General features: G+C 55.7%; 11 protein-coding genes across 11 annotated transcripts; 5 read left to right on the top strand and 6 right to left on the bottom strand.

The window, feature by feature from the left end:
• Window positions 1-230: 230 nt before the first annotated feature.
• L226DRAFT_570916 (ZIP-like iron-zinc transporter) lies at window positions 231-2,564 on the bottom strand (the record flags this gene model as incomplete). The annotated part of the gene is made up of 13 exons (XM_067684491.1): window positions 231-243; window positions 303-346; window positions 414-456; window positions 520-578; window positions 650-782; window positions 894-1,130; window positions 1,203-1,217; window positions 1,295-1,594; window positions 1,661-1,779; window positions 1,843-1,918; window positions 2,003-2,027; window positions 2,193-2,325; window positions 2,451-2,564. The coding sequence occupies 13 exons, from the start codon at window positions 2,562-2,564 to the stop codon at window positions 231-233; spliced, it is 1,311 nt and encodes a 436-aa protein (XP_067535843.1).
• A 157-nt stretch (window positions 2,565-2,721) lies between these two features.
• Window positions 2,722-3,813, top strand: L226DRAFT_508012 (uncharacterized protein). The gene is made up of 5 exons (XM_067678160.1): window positions 2,722-2,881; window positions 2,952-3,332; window positions 3,398-3,437; window positions 3,498-3,633; window positions 3,686-3,813. Exons 1-5 carry the CDS (start codon window positions 2,773-2,775, stop codon window positions 3,734-3,736), a joined length of 717 nt encoding a protein of 238 aa, XP_067535842.1. The 5' UTR covers window positions 2,722-2,772; the 3' UTR covers window positions 3,737-3,813.
• A 239-nt stretch (window positions 3,814-4,052) lies between these two features.
• Window positions 4,053-4,652, bottom strand: L226DRAFT_612897 (uncharacterized protein; the record flags this gene model as incomplete). The annotated part of the gene is made up of 1 exon (XM_067686441.1): window positions 4,053-4,652. The coding sequence occupies one exon, from the start codon at window positions 4,650-4,652 to the stop codon at window positions 4,089-4,091; it is 564 nt and encodes a 187-aa protein (XP_067535841.1). The 3' UTR covers window positions 4,053-4,088.
• Window positions 4,653-4,881: 229 nt separating this feature from the next.
• L226DRAFT_534841 (uncharacterized protein) lies at window positions 4,882-5,725 on the bottom strand. The gene is made up of 5 exons (XM_067680764.1): window positions 5,671-5,725; window positions 5,417-5,612; window positions 5,189-5,358; window positions 5,011-5,133; window positions 4,882-4,952 (listed from the first exon to the last, which is right to left on the bottom strand). The coding sequence occupies exons 2-3, from the start codon at window positions 5,565-5,567 to the stop codon at window positions 5,213-5,215; spliced, it is 297 nt and encodes a 98-aa protein (XP_067535840.1). The 5' UTR covers window positions 5,568-5,612; window positions 5,671-5,725; the 3' UTR covers window positions 4,882-4,952; window positions 5,011-5,133; window positions 5,189-5,212.
• Window positions 5,726-5,863: 138 nt separating this feature from the next.
• L226DRAFT_612896 (protein serine/threonine phosphatase 2C) lies at window positions 5,864-7,929 on the bottom strand. Its single transcript, XM_067686440.1, has 5 exons — window positions 7,599-7,929; window positions 7,271-7,544; window positions 6,845-7,213; window positions 6,614-6,784; window positions 5,864-6,556 (listed from the first exon to the last, which is right to left on the bottom strand). The coding sequence occupies exons 2-5, from the start codon at window positions 7,449-7,451 to the stop codon at window positions 6,021-6,023; spliced, it is 1,257 nt and encodes a 418-aa protein (XP_067535839.1). The 5' UTR covers window positions 7,452-7,544; window positions 7,599-7,929; the 3' UTR covers window positions 5,864-6,020.
• A 58-nt stretch (window positions 7,930-7,987) lies between these two features.
• On the bottom strand, window positions 7,988-9,594 carry L226DRAFT_486359 (protein serine/threonine phosphatase 2C). The gene is made up of 4 exons (XM_067677156.1): window positions 9,283-9,594; window positions 8,853-9,221; window positions 8,636-8,800; window positions 7,988-8,576 (listed from the first exon to the last, which is right to left on the bottom strand). The coding sequence occupies exons 1-4, from the start codon at window positions 9,473-9,475 to the stop codon at window positions 8,026-8,028; spliced, it is 1,278 nt and encodes a 425-aa protein (XP_067535838.1). The 5' UTR covers window positions 9,476-9,594; the 3' UTR covers window positions 7,988-8,025.
• Window positions 9,595-9,645: 51 nt separating this feature from the next.
• On the top strand, window positions 9,646-11,137 carry L226DRAFT_560338 (uncharacterized protein). Its single transcript, XM_067683354.1, has 8 exons — window positions 9,646-9,797; window positions 9,863-9,976; window positions 10,038-10,188; window positions 10,239-10,265; window positions 10,321-10,414; window positions 10,467-10,587; window positions 10,639-10,779; window positions 10,839-11,137. Exons 1-8 carry the CDS (start codon window positions 9,738-9,740, stop codon window positions 11,025-11,027), a joined length of 897 nt encoding a protein of 298 aa, XP_067535837.1. The 5' UTR covers window positions 9,646-9,737; the 3' UTR covers window positions 11,028-11,137.
• An 18-nt stretch (window positions 11,138-11,155) lies between these two features.
• Window positions 11,156-12,751, top strand: L226DRAFT_508006 (f-actin capping protein beta subunit). Its single transcript, XM_067678159.1, has 5 exons — window positions 11,156-11,627; window positions 11,731-11,844; window positions 11,909-11,991; window positions 12,054-12,409; window positions 12,478-12,751. The coding sequence occupies exons 1-5, from the start codon at window positions 11,416-11,418 to the stop codon at window positions 12,592-12,594; spliced, it is 882 nt and encodes a 293-aa protein (XP_067535836.1). The 5' UTR covers window positions 11,156-11,415; the 3' UTR covers window positions 12,595-12,751.
• Window positions 12,752-13,364: 613 nt separating this feature from the next.
• On the top strand, window positions 13,365-15,474 carry L226DRAFT_534837 (uncharacterized protein). The gene is made up of 2 exons (XM_067680763.1): window positions 13,365-15,176; window positions 15,252-15,474. The coding sequence occupies exon 1, from the start codon at window positions 13,502-13,504 to the stop codon at window positions 15,158-15,160; it is 1,659 nt and encodes a 552-aa protein (XP_067535835.1). The 5' UTR covers window positions 13,365-13,501; the 3' UTR covers window positions 15,161-15,176; window positions 15,252-15,474.
• A 686-nt stretch (window positions 15,475-16,160) lies between these two features.
• Window positions 16,161-18,805, bottom strand: L226DRAFT_612891 (G-protein alpha subunit). The gene is made up of 9 exons (XM_067686439.1): window positions 18,505-18,805; window positions 17,607-18,319; window positions 17,489-17,541; window positions 17,287-17,437; window positions 17,179-17,221; window positions 17,010-17,118; window positions 16,901-16,955; window positions 16,720-16,852; window positions 16,161-16,666 (listed from the first exon to the last, which is right to left on the bottom strand). Exons 1-9 carry the CDS (start codon window positions 18,715-18,717, stop codon window positions 16,583-16,585), a joined length of 1,554 nt encoding a protein of 517 aa, XP_067535834.1. The 5' UTR covers window positions 18,718-18,805; the 3' UTR covers window positions 16,161-16,582.
• A 222-nt stretch (window positions 18,806-19,027) lies between these two features.
• L226DRAFT_534835 (peptidyl-prolyl cis-trans isomerase-like 3) lies at window positions 19,028-20,255 on the top strand. The gene is made up of 7 exons (XM_067680762.1): window positions 19,028-19,095; window positions 19,142-19,177; window positions 19,243-19,281; window positions 19,337-19,498; window positions 19,564-19,683; window positions 19,754-19,846; window positions 19,957-20,255. Exons 1-7 carry the CDS (start codon window positions 19,093-19,095, stop codon window positions 20,005-20,007), a joined length of 504 nt encoding a protein of 167 aa, XP_067535833.1. The 5' UTR covers window positions 19,028-19,092; the 3' UTR covers window positions 20,008-20,255.
• Window positions 20,256-21,775: the final 1,520 nt, after the last annotated feature.

Genomic DNA, 21,775 nt, shown 5'->3' with positions numbered 1-21,775 from the left:
ATGTCAAGATTGACGTCTCTCCCAAAAGCCACGCTGATCCCTTCAGTATGGTATATCCAATTAACTTATGCTATCTTAGTACTCCCTCTCTCCCTCTACACCCGCCCACTCTATACACCTCCCAATTGGGACCAATAGCCACAAAACGCCGTCGCGCATGGCTACCCGGCGCACCACCGCGCTCGCACGATTCCCTGGCCCTGTCCGACCCGTGACCGCCATGACCGCGTCTACTCATTCCACCTGCGAGCAAGAAAGGTGTGAGACCACGACACTCATCTCCAAGGACTAGCAGCACTTACGCGACCAAGAACATACACGCTACGCCAAAGAACATAGCCGCAAACTAGCACACGCGTAGCGAAACGTGAGTACGAAACACGAGAAGACGCTATCAGACGGTTCTCAATCACCTCACGCAACGCCTGCTTGCCGCTTTTGCTTTCTTCGAGCAATCTGCCATCATCCCATATCAGTACCTGACTCGACCCAATCGAACGTACGTTGGCATGAACGTACGTGGGCAACACAGCGACAGCCCCAATATACATGAAACCGCCCGCCACGAACGGGATGACCTAGGGTTATGCCATGTCAGCAAGGTGGTGCCCATCACACCCCACACCGGCCGCCGCCAGGAATAACTCACGAGGTCTGCTAGTTGCACAGTCGTACCAAGAATACCAGCTGCAGTCTGCCGAAGCGCTGCAGCAAAGTTCGTGACCTCACTCTCCGCCTCTGCCGCTGCAGAAAGGTTACGAATCCCGATTCCCATAAACGTGCTGTAAGCGCAGGCCCGTCAGCTCATGGCGGCGATAGCGCGAGAGTTCACCGTGCTTACCCCACCTGTCCATGACATAACCGGTCATAATAGAAGTCAGCGTCCCCATCACCACGCCAGGAACGTAGCACCAGGAGCAGCAGCCTCGCGGCGCACTCGATGCACGACAGAGTCACGTACAAAGGCCCCGATCGCAGTCAGGAATTGCGACTGCATTGCTTGCTTTTTTGTGAAGCCGCTCCGGATGAGGATCGAATAGTCGGCAATCTCATGCGGGATCTCGTGAGCAAAGCAGGCGAGGGTCGTCGTTGCGCCGATCAGAGGCGAAGAGTAGAAAGACGCCGCCATGCTGCAGGACGGTCAGAGTTCGGACACGAAGCAACACGAACGTGCGAGGGCTGAGTTTTCAAGAGGCACGTACGCGAGTCCATCAGTTCTACGAGGCGCAAAGATGCGTGTCAGTACAGAGCAAGATCCGGACGCGCAACGGCGTAGGTTACTGCGGGCACTGACATATTGTGTACAAAGTCCCCGAAAAGGTTTAGGTACGCTGACAGCTTTGACGTCTGCTTGGGGGCGTCCTCTGCGACTCCGTTGCCGTTACTCTCGTGCTTCTCCGTCTTGTCTGCACCACGGGACTTCAGGCCGTCTGCGAAGGGTGCCGAGACGGCAGTTGAGTGTCCATTGGAGTGTTCGGCCGAACCGTTGCTGTGCGAGTGGCTATGGGAGTGCCCCTGCTCATCTTCGCTGCTGAGCACCCGGAGCGTCTTCTCCATGATGAAAAATGACGCGAAGCCGATAAAGATGCCCAGGCTGCCAGTCGCACCGTACGATCAGCAAGCGAAGGGAGTCATAGAGAGGAGGAAGCAGCCAGCGCACCCGATCAGAATATTGCGCTTCTCCTCGACCATCACGAAATGCACGCCCCCGTCCTGGTGCTCGCCCATGAACGAGTGTGGTACGAGGTGAAGGAACACATCTGATAGAAGGCCGCCCGTCTGCGCGTTTGCGAAGAGCTCAGATGCACCCCGGGACAATGTCGGGAGGCGAGACGGACTCACTGCGAAGGCCGTCATGGTGTTGAGCGTGTTAGGGTTGATTTGCGCCGGGATGAACGCGAGGATGAAGTTCGGGACGCTGCACGAGTTGATGCCCGGCGCATCGAGATGGCGACCGCGTCAGCCCGGGGGAACACGCAGAAGAGATGTGCGCAATACGGACGAGGAGATGTAGAACGTTCCAAGAACTGCCGGATACAAGCGCGTCAGTCATGGCGAGACGGGACATGGAGCCCAAAACAATGCAGACGGAAGGGCGACGGGTGATGAGGGTAGGCATGCATGCATGCATGAATGAGCATGAGGGGGTATGCACGTTCGTCTGAAGCAGGCTCAGCAAGGGCATAACGCACCAGAGTTCCAGCCAGGACCGAAGGGGAAGAGCCATGAGAACACTGTCCGCATGATGGGCGACTGTGCGGCCTCCAACTCCTCCTTCAGCGCGCTCAGTTGCTGTATGGGTGCGCATCCTTGCACGTCCGCGTCCTACGAGCATCGTCGGGGTAGTCCAGAGGGATGAAGGAGCGCATATAGTCAGTACGGGCGTATTTGAGCTGAGTTCGCACTGTCACGCGTGCGACCATTCAGTCGGCTCGGGAATGCACACGCACCGACACTACTAGAGGAGCTTTCTCAGTCTCCGCAACAATGGTTGTTCCCACAGCAAGACTCGCAGCGATCGCGACGAGGAGCAGCGTCCGGCGGCAGGAGGTTAAACTGGGCATCGCTGTCGACGGTTTGTGGCAGAGCTGCGGGGCGCGGGCGATCCAGGTGGCAGCGGATTATGGGCGTCTGAGCTACGCGCGCACGCGTAGGCGCCCTGGATGGTGGTCGATAGCCGCGTGCGGCGCAGTCTGCAAGTTCAATTGATGCTGACTATTACGACGACGTCCAGCTCAAATTCATAGCCTTCATTTTCTGGTCAGGACCACCATGTCTGCCCACTATCCAACCAAGGAAGAGGCCGCCGTCGTCGCGGCGGCAGAAAAGCTCATGGTCGAGACGATGGCAAGATACGACCCGTCTCACGACGCGTACCATGGTTCGTGCCACACTGCCTCTCCTCGCATAAGTAACCGCAGAATATTGACCTCGCAAATGACATCTCTCAGTACAACGCGTTAGGAAGACCGCATTGCAATTTGCGCGTACGGTGTCGGCCACCTTACCAGACGACAAGAAGCCAGACTTCCTCACCGTCGAGCTTGCCGCGCTTCTGCACGACGTCCTCGACAAGAAATACGTGTCGGCAGAAGAGGCAGCAGACCCTTACGCGTTTTTTCTCCCTTTCTTTGAGAAGGCCGCTTCGGAGAGCGGTTTAGACCTCGTGCAGGACGGTCGTGCGCGTACTATCGCGCGTATAGTCGACAATGTCTCTTGGAGCACTGAGAAGAAGCGGCTTACCGCTGGCCAGATCGAAGACTGGCATAGACAGTGTGTGGAACTACATTGCGTGCAGGATGCTGATCGGCTGGATGCTATCGGGGCGTTTGGTGAGTGCTGGCGGACGGTACGAGCGGTTCATTAGACTTGACAATGAGAAATTGTATTCTGGCAGGAGTTTTGCGTTGCGCTGCGTACAGTGCTGCCACGAATCGGTGAGTGCCCTGGTATTTCAGCCCAATGTCGTGAGTACTAATTGCTTCACGTCTATGTAGCTCGCTTCATGTTCCCAAAGACGACCCTGCTTACGACTCTTCCGCCTTCGCCCACTTCCACGATAAGCTGCTCCATATCAGAGAACACCTCAAAACGGAGTTCGGCAAGAAACTGGCTGAAAAGAGGCATCAGCTCGTGAGTACGGTCGGACATCGACTCTTACGCCACCGTGCTAATATTTTCGCAGATGGTCGACTTCCTCTCAGCGGTGGATGAAGAGTACGATGTACGACTATGATTGTCATAAGACTGCCGTCGACGCGGAAATGTACCATTTTGATTAGATGCCGTGCAAAAATGTCCGTGACCGGTCGGAATCCTTCCGAGTAGGGCGTGGTCCGCCACAGTGCATCTGGCTTCCAGAGGGGCCTCGAGCAAACTGCCGTATCAATGTGGGTGCGAAAGTTCGACAGCTACGCATCTATTCGGGTGGACAGAGCCGAAGCCATTTGTCCTCAGAAATGTATTGTTCCATAAGGGTCACAGTGGTACCCCGAGTTCATCTACCTGGAATAGCTTTGTCGGCGATAGCGCAAGACGATACAGCATGATGCGCTCCTCCAAAAGACGATATACAACTCGTAATAATATCAGGATGATTCAGCCCTTCCTGCTCCGGCCTGCCGTTCTCCCTCATCCCGCAATTGGTCCAGTTCGTATATCAGGATCGTGAGGTCGCACAGAATGATGGTAGTGTCATCGAGGTCAAACGTTCCGTCTGTTACTTGCAGCCTACCAGCATCGCCGGACTGGGTTTGTGCAATGACTCCTTTCAGCCGGTCGATGTCCGTGCCCCCGAGCAGATTGCCCAGCACGTCTATGGCCCTATTCTTCCTCGTTGGGTTCCACTGGATCTCCAGTTTGTGTCCCAAGATATCCTCGACTCTGGGCTTGACCAGTGGCGAGAGACCTAACAAGAGCGTGAGGACGTCTGCTGGGTCCATGCTCCCTTGAGCACCGGTACGCGTATGGTAGCCGTCGATAATCCGGTCAACGCCATCCGTGAACAGCATGAGGATGGGATACCTCTCCCACAACCGACCCGGGCCGTATTCTACGAAGCGTACAGAGGCCTCGTTGCTCACGTATGGAGGGTTTCTAACCTTGGCGGCGTACTCTCTCAGCAGTGCGCTGTCTGGACTGGAAGGGTACATGTGGGAGAAGAGCCGGTCCAGACATGCAGAGTCATACTTGAGATGGAAGTCTCCTATGGCTGCATCCGTCCTGTTATCAGCGCCGGTTCGATACTAGTAGAGAGCACCTCCGAGACCGCATACCTCGGGACACGTTCGGCAGTAACCCCAGTAAGCGCTGTTCATCGTCTACTACCACCTCCTCCGATGATTGAGACGAAGAAAAACGTGACAGTTCTTTCTGAGCATTGACGGTATGCGGTTCGCAGACCCTGTCTGCCTCCCGTACTAGTGCGGTGTCAACTGTTCGTATGGAGAGTGCTAGAGGGGATTGCGCGTGAGCAAGGCTTCTCATCGTACCGAATAGCACGAATCTTACCAACAGTCGAGTTTCCGAGTCCAGCGGTCCAAAGCAGGTGGTGCTCCACGTTGATGAGTGCGAATGGGACAGTGGTTCCTTGAACGCACGCTTGGTCTCCTCATGCCCCCTAGGAATCGTTGTCTGTACTCATCGATGAGCTGCATTGCCCCTTCTCTCGTGAGGCGTTTAGGGTCACCGCATAGCTTCCTCGCGGCAAGTCCTATGTTTTCATCGAATCTCTTGATTTCGGCCTGTAGCATGGTTGACAATGCCGGAGCTGCTTATCAATCGGCGTCCTGAGTGCGCTGCGAATAGCTCTAGGTAGCTGTTGCGCCGCATAGTTCGCGGTGACAGAACCCGAGTGTCCTGCAACGGTGGTATAATCCATCAGCCATAATAATATTGAGAACCATTGAACGCTCACCGTCGAAGACCGCTAGCAACGTCCAACACTGATCTTCGATCACGCCCCACTCTATGACCATCCTGTCTTCGTTCTCAATCGCGGTGGGAAATTTGAATGTAACTCCATGGGCACTCATTCCACATCCTGTACGCCCGGTAAATTCCTCCATGAGCCTCCACTTGACATCGTTGAGTCTCCATCGGTTAATGGTGCACTTAACAATACTCGAATCCTTGAATCAACGCAACTCTTGGAGCGGCATGGATACTAACCTAGAACACGCCCTGGAATACTTCTTCAAACCTCACCAGTAGCGCAGCGAGGTGGTGTTCATGAAATCAGTACAGGCCTTCGGGCGTCACGACTCACAAGCTCAAAGGCTTCGGAGTTCCGAACTCAAATTCGAACCCAGCTCAGGTAGGCGAGCATAGTAGTATCCCGCTCGAATGAAGACCTCATAACCATACGCTAGAGAGTCAAGATACCGTAACCACGTGCCCTTGCCCGGGCGTTGTTCTACTAAATAAACAGCTTCAGAACTAATGTAGCATAAGTTCCGAATAGCAGACCATCACTGTCAGGACTCGCGCACGAGTCACTGCTTATTCGCATGTCTCATGGTTCATCGAGACGTGGGAAGGGGATATACCACGATAGCAACATCGTCGACGTAGAAGGGACTCGGACGCTCGCTCTTGATGTTCGCCATGCATTCCTGGTCCATCATTAACTCCAGCCTCTCAGCATCCTTCCCTCCGATTAAGTTGCCAAGAAGATCCAACGCCTTATTGCCCTCTGGCCCGCTCCAGTGAGGGTCGATGCCATGCCCAAGCACCTCTTCGACAGAGGTGTCGACTTTGTCTTGGAGCAGCTTGGATACAATGTCGCAGGGATCGGCGTTACTGCTCACACCAGGGTGGAAGAGCGTGGAGCCGTCAACGAGCAAGTCGACCCCGTCCGAGAATAGCAACACCGTAGGAGCCCTGTCCCAGACAGGCTCGAGGTCCGTGAACTGTACGGATGGTGTGGCGATCAGATAAGGTGGAGTCTTAATGCGCTCGGGAATTCCATCGAGCGGCATTTTCCCAGTCGTTGGAAGATACTTCAAGAGGTGGCTCATGTACGAAGATGGCAACTTTAGAGCGAAGTCGCCGATAGCTGTGCCACCGGATATCAGAGAACTGCGTCAACCACAGTACAAAGACGAGAACATACCGCGAGGGAGCATGAGCCAGCCAAGCACACGGCCCTTCTCCACGACACGGGCCGCCTCGTCTGGCGAATGCTCGGACACAATACGCGCACACTCCGCGGGGTCACCCATGGAATGCTGAGCGCAGAGTCGTTGCGCATGACGAGTCCCATCAGCATTGATAGTCGAAAGCACTGTAGCGCGTCATAAAACATCCGCTCAAGACGGACAGGCGATTTATATTTTGCACTTACCGACACTTGAGTCCCCGACACCGAAGGCCCAGACGCACTGGAGAGTAACGTTAACGAGCGCCGCTGCTAGAGTCGTCCCTGACCATGCGAGCATCAGAGGGTCGAAGTTCTCTTGAATCGTTGCACGAGCCTCTCCTTCAGTAAGTGCGCCTGGTTCCGGGCATATGGCCTTCACCCGCCCGCCGAGCATGGCGTCAAACACTTCGACCTCACGGCTAAGCATGGCTGAGATGGTTGGTGCCACCTCGACGACATTGCCTCGATTGAGCTCGCTCCGAACTTCGCCCTGCACCATAGCCGACAATGCGTTATGGATCTGTTTGGGGAGCTCCACTGCGGTGTACTCTGAGGTCTGGGCACCTGCATGACCTACAACCAAACTATCTGTCAGATCATACACGAAGGCTCGCCTAATCGCAATCCTACCATCACATACGGCCATGAAGACCCATCGCTGTCCATGAATGTCCCACTCTTCGACCGCAATTCGATCCTCGATCTTCTTCTTGAGGAACGGTTGGAAGGTGATACTTTGTACGCCAGAGTCGCTAACCCTCGTTTGCCAGAACGCAGAAAGCCGCTCACGGAGGAATTCGATGTCGGACATGACGGGGACAGGGAGGGTAGTATGTACTATGCTGAATTCGCCTCTTATATATCAGTTCATTCCGCTGACGGCATCCCAGTTGGGCGGTCCGACCTGCAGTTTATCAAGTCAGCGGTCATCGCACTCACCACAATATGTGGCTCTCACCTTTCTGAGCCCACCGCATGACAAGCTTAGGCGTCTTGCGAACAAATGGGCGGAGCTGAGGCTATGCACAAGCGTTCTCAGCCAACCTACCAACAACCCTTCGCCCGATACCCTTGACCCAGCGGCCGTGGCTCTCTTCCTCAGCTACACAGCATATGGGGACGGGTATGCAACGTCCTGCGAAGATGGTTAAGTCCAGGCAAAAGAGATCATCGTAGTTGAACAAGAATCGAGTACTATGAAGTGCGGAAACCGCGTTCTGGCAAACCAAACGCTCAAGCGCTTGCCACACCAATCCTGACACGAACGCTTGCGCATTGACAACATACCCTCTGCCCCGACACTATCCCTATACGGCATGAGGGTGTGGAAACACATGGTGATCGTGTGAAGGAGACGAAAAGAGTTGTATGAAATCAGTCCTAGGCTAGGAGGATACAGCAACAGATTCCCTCGCGAAGGAACAGAGGACCAGCGAAGTATCGTCAATGTAGAGACTGGGAGAGACAGTTTGGTCGGCCAAAAGGTCCTGGTTCACCACCAGCTGCAACTTACTGGTGTCCGTGCCGCCCAAGAGGTTTCCCAGGACGTCAACGGCCCTGTTAGCCTCCTCTCCGCTCCAATGCAGATCAATGCCGTAGCCGAGGAGTTCCTCGACATCATCGTCGACTTCGTCCTGCAAAAGAACAGAGATGGCGCGAGCAGGGATGATGTCCGTTTCTCGAAACGGATTGAGGTATCTGCATCCGTTCACGAGGTTGTCGATGCCATCTGAGTAGACCATGATGATAGGATCCCGGTTCCAAAGAGCCTGGAGATCGACGAAGCAGACAGAAGGATCGGCGGTGACGTAGGGTGGCGTTCGTATTCGCCTGATCATGGAGTTCCTGATGTATGGGGGTGCACCAACTATAGACAAGTACCGGAAGAGATGCCTAGTGTACGCGGCGTGCATCTTCAGAGGGTAGTCACCGATTACTACGCAAGAATACGTCGATTCAGTGTATAGATGTCTGGACTTCCTGGCAAGCACGTACCTCTTGACATTGCGAGCATGCCCAAGACGCGCCCGCTCTCAACGACACGGCGCTCACCAATGTGCCGTCGGACAACATCCTTGTACTCTCTGAGATCATTCAGAGTATGTCGTGTGCACAACTCGTGGGCAATCCGCTTGCCCTTAGAATCCGCGGTCGACAGGGCTAGGTGGATGTGTCAGCACTATATGCCACAATAGATATATGGCGCACTCACCAACAGTTGAATCGCCCACGTTGATGGCCCACATAAGCCTATGTGTAAGGTTCACTAACGCAGCTGCGAGGGTCGTGCCCGAACATGCTCGGGCCAATACGTCGGGATACTCCTTGACTAACGAGCATGCCTCCTTCTCAGATATTTTTGTGGGATTGGGACAGATGGTCTCCACCACATGCCCAAGCTCTCTGTCGAAGTCGTTGATACAACGTCTGAGCTCGGATGATATGAAGTCCGCATGCTTCAAGACGTGTTTCCGATCAAGCTGGCCTTGCAGGTCGGTCCCGGCCAAATGTTCGAGCATTGAGCGGATGCGACTCGGCAGGTGTGAAGCGGTATATCTAGCTGCTGAGGCGCCGCAATGTCCTAACGCGTACGGGGACCGATGTTAGCTCGTGATCGACGACCTGAATCTGTAGTAACGCACCATCGCATACGGCCAGCAGCAACCACTCCTGTCCATGCACCACGAGCTCGCGCGTCACGAGCCTGTCCTCGTTCTTGCGCGACTCGAGCGGTTGGAACGTCACCGCGTGGATGCGGGCTACCCGCCCGATGTCGACCTTTTTGCTCGAGCAGTAGTGGACCAGCTTTGTGCGCACCTCCTCGAAGCCAGACATAGCTAAAAGACGTGAGAGACACAAAGCAAGAGTGGAAACACCTCATAGCGAGTCGCCACAGTAAGGAATGCAGCCTTGAGAACCAGTTCGACACGGCCACCGCTCGACATGATGATGTCTGAAGTCAAGGTGTTGCGGAGGGCGTCTATGATGCTCGCTAACGTCGTTTTGCGACCTCCCGCCACAAAACTTGAGCTTGATCCATCTTACTGCTTCGCGGTCATCCGGATCTTTTTGTCTTCTTCGTAACGCATCTTAAAAGATGTCCGAAGGCAAGAGAAAGGCCGACAGGAGGGATAAGAACAGACGGAGATTTCGTCCGGTGAGTGCCTCTTGGCTCTCGCAGAGTCTTTTCTCATGACGGACCATACGCGACGCGATCTGCAGGACGGCAAACCTATATGGGGCCAGCGGAGTATTGATGGTCCTGGCGTGTGGGTGACCTGCGTCAAGGGAAAAGAGAAACAGACTGTCGGAGAGCTGTACGACCTGTTTGAATCGGTGAGATCGTTCGTGTACGCATCTCATGCGGCTCGACTGATACATCCCTGCAATTGCCTAGCTCGCCAATGACTTATGGCCCGCAGAAGGCAGTGGGCTCAAGAACGACGATGACGAGTCTGATGAAGACGAGGCAGGTGCAGACGACCTTGAGAAGCAGATCGCTAAGGAAGTCTCTTCTATGAAGAGGCCAAGGAGAGAGACAAGGTTCGGTATGTCTCCTTATATGCACCGCAACACTGGCACTCATCACATATTGTAGCTAACTGTCAGACGAACACCCCGTGTGGTAGATCGCCTTGCCTCACCGCTGGCGAGCGGGCATGCTGACAGTCTTTTCGCAGTTGTCTTCATATCGTGCAAGCCTCCCGTGGATCCGGTCAAACTTGTCACAACTTATGTTCAGAATGTAGTGAACACGGGTGTCACAAACACACGGCATGTGTCCTTGCTATATGATCTCGGAGTAACCTTGTTGATCATTCGATAGATTCACCCAACGCCTGACTCCAGTAGCAGGCAGCTGTGTCGCGAACATCCCTGAGATACAAGGACTCTGTCAACGTGTCGTAAAGCCTTTCTTCACCGCAGACCCGGACAAGAAGTACTCGGTGAGCACCACGGGATGAAGTATCGTTCTTCTCGTCTGAAGGACGGTATAGTACAAGATCGAGCTGCGCATACGCAACCATAATACACTCACGCGCGACAAACTCATCCCGGAACTCGCCAAGTGTGTTCCGGAAGGTCACACTGTATCATTGGATAAACCGGAGTTGTTCATCCTGGTTGAGATTTTCAAGGTATGTTGACCCCAAGTTCTGTTAGCTCTGTGTCCCGTCATCCACATTGCGTCCTACAGAGCGTATGCGGGATCAGTGTGGTGAAGGACTACTACAAGCTCCAGAAGTTCAACGTGATGGAGATTGCCAATGCGAAGAACCTCCGCGACGAGAATGCGGAGGGTCGGGTGTCGGAGAAGACCCCAAACTCAGAGGTTGCCAATGTTCTCTCTCTGTCTGCCGCAGCTACCTCGGATGTTAGTGCTTGATGGGACCCAGATATAGACCAAAAATGTCAGTATACATGTAGCATCATTCGTGTAGCCGGTAGACAAAAGAATTGTATGAACACGGATTGCCTCCCGTTGCATGAGCGCCTCATTGGACATCGAGGACCATCGTCGGTTGCCGATCTTGCACCATCCATCCCTTGAATCGCCCTTCCACTGACTACCTATATCCCTCCTCTCGGGTGACGCGTCTCATAAATCAACCGTAAAGCAAAGCAACATACATCCACGCGCCGCCTAGATTGTCTGCGCGCATCCTCCACGCTCTTGACTTCTTGCCTTCACATAGTCTCATATCCACTCGAGTCTATATCATCCACGACCACTCATACCCTTGCCCTGACACCTTCGCACACACCGAACGATCATGGGCGACCTCGTAGACTCTATGCTTGATCTCATGCGACGTCTCCCGCCCACACATGTGGAGGAGAACGTCGCCTCGCTCGTAGCGATGTGCCCGGACTACGCGGACGACCTCCTGGGTAGTGTCGACCAGCCGCTGAAGGTGATGACGGATCGCGCGACGGGAAAGGAGTATCTTGCATGCGATTACAACAGGGATGGGGATAGCTATCGGTGCGTGCTTAGTCTTTGCCCCACCCCTCTGGAACCGTATCTAGTCCGGACGCGGAAGGAGTAGCTGTGACGCGTCGTGCTCATGGAAGCGATTGCATCTCAGGTCACCATGGTCGAATGAATACGACCCTCCCCTAGAAGATGGCACAGTCCCTTCCCCCAAGTTGCGGAAGCTGGAGATCGCCGCGAACGAGGTGTTTGATACCTACCGCGAAATGTACGTTCCTCCACTCACATCACCGGAGTTGGTTTGACTGACGATGTCGCTTGCGCATTTCCAGGTATTACGAGGGTGGTGTATCATCCGTGTTCCTGTGGGATCTGGATGACGGAGGGTTTGCAGGTGTGGTGTTGCTGAAGAAAGGTGTGTACCATATTTCCGACTACGACCTGGTATTCCTACTAATTCGGCTGTATATGCGACAGTTATGACCCCTCAGGCACCGGGCGAGCCTTCTGGTGCTTGGGACTCTATCCATGTCTTCGAAGCTGCCGAGCGCGGGCGACAAGCGCACTACAAGCTCACCTCGACGATCATGTTGCAAATGGTCGACCGCTCTATATCCACGCGCAGCAGCAAAGACGAACCTGTGAAGAGCAAGGTCGGCGCGGACAAGACTGAACAGAACGATGCGAAGCGCGACGGAGAGGCTACGCTCAGCGGCAGTATGACGCGCCAGACGGAGCAGGATTTCCAGCTGCAGGACCAGTCATCGCACATCACAAACACGGGCAAGATGATTGAGGAGATGGAGATCAAGATGCGTAATCTGCTGCAGGAGGTATGTCACTCTTCAATCTGGTAGTCCTTACACTGAGGTCAATTCTGAACACTCTCGCGTGTCCGCAGGTGTATTTTGGCAAGACCCGCGACGTTGTCTTTGACTTGCGCTCTCTAGACGATCTCGAGAAGGCACGGAGACAGCGGGAACTGCAGAAGGAGCTCGTCGGTTTCATCAAGCGGTGACATCAAGGTTCGAGGAACGGACAGTAGCAGTATTCAGACTTGTACAAACCAAACATGTTGCGGATATATCACTGGCATCTCTGAACACCCTGTGCGCCCCTTGTTATCACTTACTAATGCCTTCGGGAAATACGCAAGTCGACGAGTATGGTGGGGGACGGAACTTTCTGACGAGCGCCCGTGCCACTTTGTACTCTCGCTAAGGCTTCCCCCCACAACACTTCCAGGTTATCAAAAGTATGCAGAAAGCATCAGAACAAGTCCCTCTATCGATCTGCTGGGACACTTTTCCGAAATTCCAAAATTTATTGCTGTGAGGCCTGATTTGGCGCATCTCGCTTATGTAAGCCATAGCCTTTTATAGTAATGTCGAGCGTCTATAGGATGAGCTGAGCCAGGGGGATGTTGTTGGTTGGTTCTTCTTCCTTGAGCAGTTAGTGCAACGAGAAAGACAGCACTCAGTGACTTACTGGATACCACTAGCCCCCCTAATTTGTCAACACAGCTCACTGAAGTGTCGTTGATGTGGCGCGAATTTGGCGCATTTTGGGCGCTTATTTCAGATTTCTCGTGTGTGCGGATTTGAGCGAATTGAGGGCACTTTGGTATACAAAATTTCGATGTGGAGGCAAAAAACCCAAAAATGCAGGTTGACATGAAGTGCCGTCCCCCACCATAAGTACTGTGACTGTGACTGTCTGTTGCCCAAAACAGGCGAGTCACGCGACGCGCTGGTTTGCGCGCGTCGCGCCGCCACTGGCTCGCGTCTCCCACCGTGTGGCTTCACGGGCGGATTTTCCTCCACGCATACCCCAGCTGTTCTTGCTTACGTGCCGACTGCTTCTTCTTATACAGGGCTGTCCAGACTTCTTCCTCTTGCAACTAGCTATTACGACTGTACGACATCATGACTCTCTACTTGGACTCCCTTCAGCCACTTCTGCCAGATGACATCCGTAAGCAACTCGACCACGCTCTTCTCCCGGAGATCAAGGCCATTGTCGACGCCATGTTGCGTCTTGTGGTTGGGGCAGAGGCTCCAGCCAGCGGCGTGCTGCCAGGTTGGGAGGACCTGCAGCCCCGCGCCTCCAAGATCGTAGACGACCTCAAACGGGGTGAGAACCGCCCGAGCCAGAAGCGCGCCCGAGACGATGACAACGCGTCGTCGTCCAAACGGGCCAGGACAGACAGCGGCGTACCGTCTGCAGAAGACGATCCTCGTGTGTTCTCCTTGCAGGGCATCTCCGTCTCTACCCCCATCCGCAAGAAAGTGAACATTGATGTACACGGCGCCTCCATACGCCTCACAAACCCCTCCTCGCAGAAGGAGGAGTTCCCTCCCATCCCGCTCTCTGTACTCCAGCGTGCATTCCTCTTGCCCACGCGGGGCAAGTCAAAAGCACACTGGACGGTCGTGCTTCTCTCCTCCGATGTCCCTCCACTTGTACCCAAAGGCCCCGGCGCCGCGGCAGCAGCCAAAGAAACAACGCAACCACAGCTCGTTTTCGGGCTGGACGCGACTCTAACGTCGGTCCTGAACACATCTACACGAGACTCGGACAAAACGTACATGAAAGGCCAACCATCCCTCCCCGCGCTCCGTGCGTTCTTCTCCCACCTGCCTATCCCCGCCCTCGAGCCTTCGACACGCGTATTCAAAAGCGTCGCGGGTAGCCAAGAAGGGGACGGCGTCGCGGGCGTGGAGGCGTACCGCGGCGCAAAGGAGGGCACACTCTGGTTCCTCGACGGGGGCGTCCTCTGGGACGGCAAGCCGTGCGAGTTCTTCGCGCTCGAGCACCTCGCGCCCGCGTCGAAAGACAACCCGCCCATCGATGGTCTGCGCACCCTCAGCGCCACAGGACGAACATGTTCTGTGATCATGCGGCGCATCGGCGGCGGCAACGAGAAGAATGACGCTGACGCTGGAGCGAAGGGCAAGGCGAAAGCAAACGGAGGTGGAGGCGCGGAGGAAGACGATGAGGAAAATGAGGAGGAGGTTGCGGGCGTGGAGATCGACTTCAATATGGTCGACGGGCGAGAGCAGGAGCCCATCGGGCGGTGGGTGAAGGCGCGCAGACACCTGTTTGGCCGGGTGAGCGACCCTGCTTCCTCCTCGGCTTCTGCTGGTGCGGATGGCGCAGCAGGCTCTTCTACCGACAAGGGCAAAGGAAAGGCGAGAACGCACGAGGAAGACCCACGGGCCGAAGACACGGAGGACGAAGAAGACTCCGACTTCGCAATTGACACCTCGACTGATGAAGACAGCAGCGATGACGGAGAGTCGGACAGCGATGCGAGCCAGGATGGGGGAGAAGGGAACGAGGAGGATGAGGGGGGCAACGCAAGCGACGACGCCACCGGTGACGAGATGGACGTCGAGGACGAGGACGAGGAGAAGGAGCTCGATCCGAAGCATCACCCTCTACTACGGCCTGGCGCGATGCCGCGCATGTCCCGCGCTGCCGTAGAGGCGGTCGTCGGGATGGTAGAGAAGGACATGGCTGGCGGCGGTCGCGCGGCCGCCGTGGATAGCGAAGAGGACGAAGAGGACGAGCTGGAGGACTGAGTGCTTCTACCAGTCGGCAAGTATCCCTCTCGTACCTGTATATATTGCGTGACTTGTCACTCATGCAATGCACTCATGATGGGACCTGCAGTGAGTCGTGCGGTACCTGTGTTGCGTCCGGAAGAACTAGAGAGACGCAACGACGTTCGCGGAAGTAACTATACGTAGCGCTGCTCTCGTCATCCCCCCACTTGGCTGTTGGGACACAGATGCTGTGACATAAGGAGCTCCGCCAATACGTGCCTATGTAGTGCTGGATAACTTCGTAGAGGTAGGCGCTAGGATACTGCTTCATCTGCTCTTGAAATCACCAGAAAGGGTGACCCACGTCACGTCAGTCCCCAGCGCAGAGCCCGCACCACCGGTGAGCATTCCGAAGATCTTGCCCTCCCTGGTGACCGGTGAGGCCGGTGAGGACCGACAAGTCGTCCCATCCTATTCGTACGTCTGGCAAGCAATTGGGCCGACTTGCTCGGCGTGTGGTGAACGTAGATATTTACGAATCATCGACTCCCTACTAAGTACTACGGAATAGTACTAGGTACTCACATGAGAAGGTCGCTCCAAGTAGCAAGGAATTCAACGCAACGTCTGACTAGAATGTAGGATCGTCAGCTCTTCGAGTCGGCTCACGACGAACTCTGCACGGGTGAGGCTAAGAATGTCTCCCATCGTACGAGGGGCGGTTCCATTGTTCAAAATCTTCTGGTATGCAGGTCACCTTCCCAGGTCAATTAAATTGCTGAGGCTCGTCCTGCAACGCACCAAGGGATCATCCCATCAGCTGAACAGCGGGGGCAGTACATTCAGTGGCATCGAACTTGCGAAGGCAAGATCTACCCAGATGGTCCCGTGTACCTGAGCGCGGTTACACTTATAACCATCGAGCGCGGGAACGGGCGGGGTATCTACATACCTTTGTGAGATCCACGGTCTCTAGCGGAGACTCAGAAGACGTACCTGGCGGGAGAAGAGCGCGGGATTACGGCAGAGACGAAAAGGGGGGAGAACATGGAGATCCAAGTGATTACAGCTGTAGTCGACAGCCTTTTACAAAGCCGTACAGGTACAGAGAGAGGAGACGGTACTAGTAATACTCAACAGTGGGAGAATGTCCCGAGAAACCACCACCAACATCCACCGCCGCCCTTAGAGATATCTAGTACGTTAAGAAATACATACGTGGGTAGGGGAGGATGGAACGATGAGCCAATGCGACGATAGGAATAACAACACTTGTGACTGCAGGAAAGAGTCAACACAGACGGATGGAGGGAGAGCGTGTGCCAGAGCGGTCAAAAGAACGTGATCGTACAGTAGGAATCGTGTCGAGAGCCAATGCGTGGGAAGCTGGCTATATATGCGTGAAAGCGAGGGAATAATGTTAACGTGGATGGACGTGAGGTTCGATACGACAGATATTCAGACGAGCGCTGCAGACTTGAGGTACCCGCGGAAAATTGAGTCCCGTACGTCCGTAATGATGCTCTGCATCGCCTTGGTGTCCTGCCAAGGCAGTCAGCGTCCGCGGTATCACAGTAGCGACACTGTCGACGTACTACGACGCTCGTCAGATGAGTAAACAGGACCCGGTTGTTCTCGTTGTTCCGACGGTGAACTTGGGTAAAATGAGCCTTGAAGTATGCCACAACCGCATCATACTCGTTCGCACGGTCGCCATAAGAAGTGATGCTACGAAATGTAAGCTCAGGCGTAGTCGACGATAACGCATATACTCACTATTTGTTCACTCGGATGCCAGCTGCGAGTTTCGATCTCAACAGATCAGTCTTGTCTGAAATGCAGGCATAAGGAACGAGCACCCTGAACGAGATATATCATCACATACTGAGGAAAAGGACAAGGTGAGCGCGTTTGAGCAAGGGGTTCGAGCAGATCTGCTTGAACAGTTGGAGCGAGTCGTCAACGCGATTTGTTCTCGGATCCTCGTCAAGGTACTACATGACGTGGTGTATGCAATCAGCTCCGGCCATGCAAGTCTATGGAAGATCACGAACCTGATCGAAAGCGCTGACAGGCGCCATGAAGATGATTGCGGTACTAGATATAACATTATGATCAGAATCAGGGTAGCGACCTGACGACAGAAGAACCAGAAGACGTACGCGTCGTCAAAATACGGGATCCAGGAGTGTCGTTGACCGCGGGCACCACCGACGTCGTACAGGTGCCAGCGGACAGTCCGACCGTGTACAGACATGTCGAAGACATGCTCGGCAACGCCCATGGTCTGTATGCGGGCGTGTAGGATGTCCTCTGTAGCTCTTCATGGGCGAAGTTACACTATAAGAAAGCAGGGCGTCGTACCTGTCGTCGGGATGTACCCAGGGTTTGCCACCCGCGAGATGTTGTCCAAGAAGCTGTTGGGAGCGCGTCAGTATCCAAACCGTCCGGAGAGTCAGAAACAATTGTCCGGAATACGTACTAGTCTGCCCACTCTTCCAACTTCAGCCGTCTGCGATCGCGCAGCTTCTTCACCTCAGGCAACTCCCACAGCTCCTTAACGTCGCCTTGGCAGTTGGTGAGAACTGATGCAACCTCTGCGATGAGCTTGTCTTCTTCGGCCTGCGCCTGGCGTGCCTGAAGCTCCATGTCACTGCTCTTGTACTCCATGGAACTGCGGCCGCCGGTGAAGCTGAAGCGACCGCCGCTACTTGTCCGTTCGCGGGCCTTGCCAAATGCGAGCCCAAGCGTTCGCGACTGCCATCCTGTACGGACGAAGACGCTGCCCTTGCCAGAACCGGATACATTGACGCCGCCGGAGAGCCTGTCGGCCAAAGTGGCCTCGGCCCCAAGGAGAGCAGATAGACGGGTGCGCAGCTGCGCAACCTTCTTCTCGAGGCTAGCCTGCGAAGGCGAGAGCGACTTCTGCTCGGCCAAGTCGGCGGCAACGGGTAACCCAGTGGGCGTATCTGGGGTGCTGGCGAACGCGGCTTCGGATATCAGATCATCGTCATCATCGCCCTCGCCAAAGGCCTCCAGTGCGTCAAGGATGCGCCGGACGGGACGAGCAATGTTGAAGTAGATGACACTGCGCCAGGAGAGACGCTCTTCATCAAGGCCAGAGGGGTTGTACATGAGCTGGAACTGCTTCTGCAGTGTCGACTTGCCGGATTCGGCTTGACCGAGGAGGAGCAACTATGAACACCATATGAGTGACCGCTAGCACGGCAGAGGCTTCCATGCCGGTCGTCGCGAGTAGCCGCTACCTTCCGCGTCGATAGATGTGGATGTATGCGGGCGAAACGAGCGCAATATAGGGGTTTGCGTAGGCAGCGACGCGACGCGACGAAGCAGAAGACACCGTGGGACGCGCAACTCACCCTGATATCCTGCTTGCTCTTCCTCATGCGTTCGCGGTCGGCCTTTATCTCCTCGTCGATGCTGTCGCTGATGCGCTTCGCGTCCGCTTCCCGCTGGAGCCTGGCAACACGTTCATGCTCGGTCTCGGAGGCAGGGGGCCTGAGGAGGACGGAGAAGGGGTCGGCATCCGTGTTAGAGCTGTGGGCGGAGGGGGGTCTGGAGGTGGTGATCATGGTGGGCGTCGGGAGGGCGGGAGAGGCCCGTGTGCGCGGATGCTGGGCGTCGAGGCAGAGGGAAAGGGAGGAGCGAAAAGAAGAGAAGATGGATTTATAGAGTTCATGTGTTGGACGCGCGCTGATGCAGATGACGGATGGCAGTGAACGGCTGCTGAGGCCCATTCCATGTCCTCCTCCTCGGACGCACTCCTCGCTTCCCGGCCATCCCGGCGCCGGCCCGCCGCCTCCCCTGCCAAATCCGCTCGGTTCATGGCCGGCGCCGGGCCGGCGGACGTGTCTTCGGCGCCGCCTGCTTGCTTGTCCTTCACCACCACGACGCCGCAGGTCAGGTCCTTCAGGAGACAGCTAGTACTGCCGCGGGAAGAGATCGACATGGTGCGTTGCGAGACAGACCGCGGACGACTGCGCTCATGTCCTCTAGTCAGTCACCTTCCACACCACCCACGGAGACATCAAAGTATACCTCTTCCGGTTCACATCCATCATTCATCCATGCAGCACTGACCTCTTGTCCCCCTCAAGGTCGAGGTATTCTGCGAGGCAGTCCCCACCGCCGCAGAGGCAAGTATCCTCGCCCCGAACCGCGACTCAGCCTGCTGACCTCTCGTCCTTGCAGAACTTCCTCGCGCTGTGTGCATCTGGGTACTACGATAACACCCTCTGGCACCGCAACATCAGAGGCTTCATGATACAGACCGGCGACCCCTCCGGCTCAGGCAAGGGCGGCCAGAGCATATGGGGCAAGCCCTTCGCCGACGAGATCCGGTCTACCCTCAAGGTCTCTCTTGTCCCTTGTCTCGCACGGCGCGCTCTTCCGCAGCTGATGCATCGCTCCTCTGATAGTTCAACAACCGCGGAATTCTCGCAATGGCAAACTCGGGTCCGGATACCAACAAGTCCCAGTTCTTCATCACCTACGCCAAGCAGCCCCACCTCGATGGCAAGTACACCATCTTCGGCAAGGTGGGCATCCCACCTTCTCCAGCACCTCATCGCGCTCGCCACCCTGATTGCACGCTAACTGCACTGACAGGTGATAGATGGTGCCGACTCCACCCTCGACGCCATGGAGCGTGTGCCCGTGAATGCAAAGAACAGGCCCCTCCACGAGATCCGTACTACCCATGTACGTAACGCTCTCCCGCGTATCGTGAGACAGACCGTCGTGCACATATCAATCGCTCTGTCTCATCCAACGATGATGTGCTCACTTCTGACCACCATCTGTTCTCCCAGGTCACAATCCATGCAAATCCCATCGCAGACGCGCAGCTCGTCGGACGATGACCGCGCTGCTGCACCGTGCATATCACGTTCCATGTACAACACTCTTCCTCGGCCCCCACCTCCCACGGCTCCGAGCTCTCTCGGCCCTTGGATGGCTCAACGGCCAAAAAAATATCTGTTAAACTCTACGGACCCTGTCTATCACGACGAACTCCTGCTTATTGTCTGTATACTTAGCACTTGCCGCTCGGAGATTTCCCAATCGCGTCCTTAATCTCCACCTCTCTCCCCTGCTGGCCGCTGTGCGCTGAATAGGCTTTTCGGACGTCCGGTTCACCTCTGACGTGGCTCACCGCGTGAACGCTGTCTAGCTCGCGCGTTCTCATGACACAGGCACCCAACAAGGCAAGAAGCGACCCCCGTGCCAGACGTCCAGCCTCCAGAAAATCAAGGGTGTGTTCGCGCATCGCCGCTCCGGGGCGCGCGCTACACGGGCCTCGGGAGGCCTCGTCACCTCTGCACACCGCATATGCACTGCAGCGAGGAGGGCGACTACGACTCCATTGCCACTCGCCACACCGCTCGGTGGGTGCCCATCAAGGTGCGTCTCCGCGAGTGATCTGCAGGTGGCGGCGCAACGGTGAGAACGCCCACCCGCCACCCAGCGCGCGGATACGGGCATGGCGGCAGTGCTAGTGAATGACCGGTGCTGGGACCTGCACGGCACCGAACCTTCGTCTTCACCCCTTCTCTGCCAGACTCCAGTGCGGCCTTCCCTGTAGATCGGAAGCAGAGCGCATGTTGCGCAACGCGAAGGTCACTGCGGTCAGTGGTTGGCAGCCAGCCCCCGGACCTAGTGCAGTCGTGGTGACCGTATGACAGATGCCGTCGGAACTGGGCAGGGGGCTTCGCTGCACCTGCAGTAAGTAGGTTCTGCAAGCAACACCACCAGCCTGTGCATCCGGTTGCAGAGTCTGGGAAGATCTACGTTCACTGACTGTCAGAAGGTCATAAGCTTCATCCAGGCCCGAGGACAACGACGACTTTAGCGTCGGCCGGCCTTCATCGTAATTACCCCTGCCGCACTACCGACGAGGGCGCTGCTCGCTGCCTGTGAGGATCGCAGCGGCACAAGGTCATCATGCTTCGCACGCGCGTTCCGTAGAGCTTGGAAGCCCACACTGCCCTGGATTGGCGCGGCGGAGCTGCCTGTGCAGCGACGGTCATGCGGAGTCTGTTTGAACAGCGGTGCACACTGCACAGAACGCCGCACTATGTTCTTCGGCGTCCGTGGACACTGGGTCGACGTCAGCCCTCGGAGTGTCTAACTCTTGCAGTGTCTGTAGATCGATAGCTATGCTACTACTCACTCCGAGGGACCTTGAACACACACACCCAGTTCCCCGCTCAGGCCAAAACGCAGCAGGGCCTAGGGTGTGTGTTCGGCCTGCCGTAAGCGCACGCCTACAGTTCCGTTCTTTCGCATCCCGTACTTACTCTTCTTGATTCGACAACGTGAAGGACGACAAGAAAACGATCGGTTGCAATCCATGACCATGATCACGACCTGATCAAGTACTGTACTTACAGAATCCCATGATTCAACCCGGTCTGAGAGTACCGCTCTGGTACCGCCGGGAACTTATAGTACCTCGCTTGCCGCAGTGTGGCGCGGTGCACCGCGTGAGGTTCGCGGGTATATATGTCGCCCCTGATCGAATGAAGATCGGCGTGCCTTCATTTGGCCGCGAGCCGCAGGATGAGCTTCGACGTGACGACGGACAGACAGACTAGACTCGCGAGTTGTGTAGAACTGAGTACATAGGTA

Source organism: Lentinus tigrinus (assembly GCF_003813185.1).
Source record: "Lentinus tigrinus ALCF2SS1-7 unplaced genomic scaffold L226scaffold_11, whole genome shotgun sequence".
NCBI classification, from domain to species: domain Eukaryota; kingdom Fungi; phylum Basidiomycota; class Agaricomycetes; order Polyporales; family Polyporaceae; genus Lentinus; species Lentinus tigrinus.
This window is presented reverse-complemented; position numbering and strand designations above follow the sequence as displayed.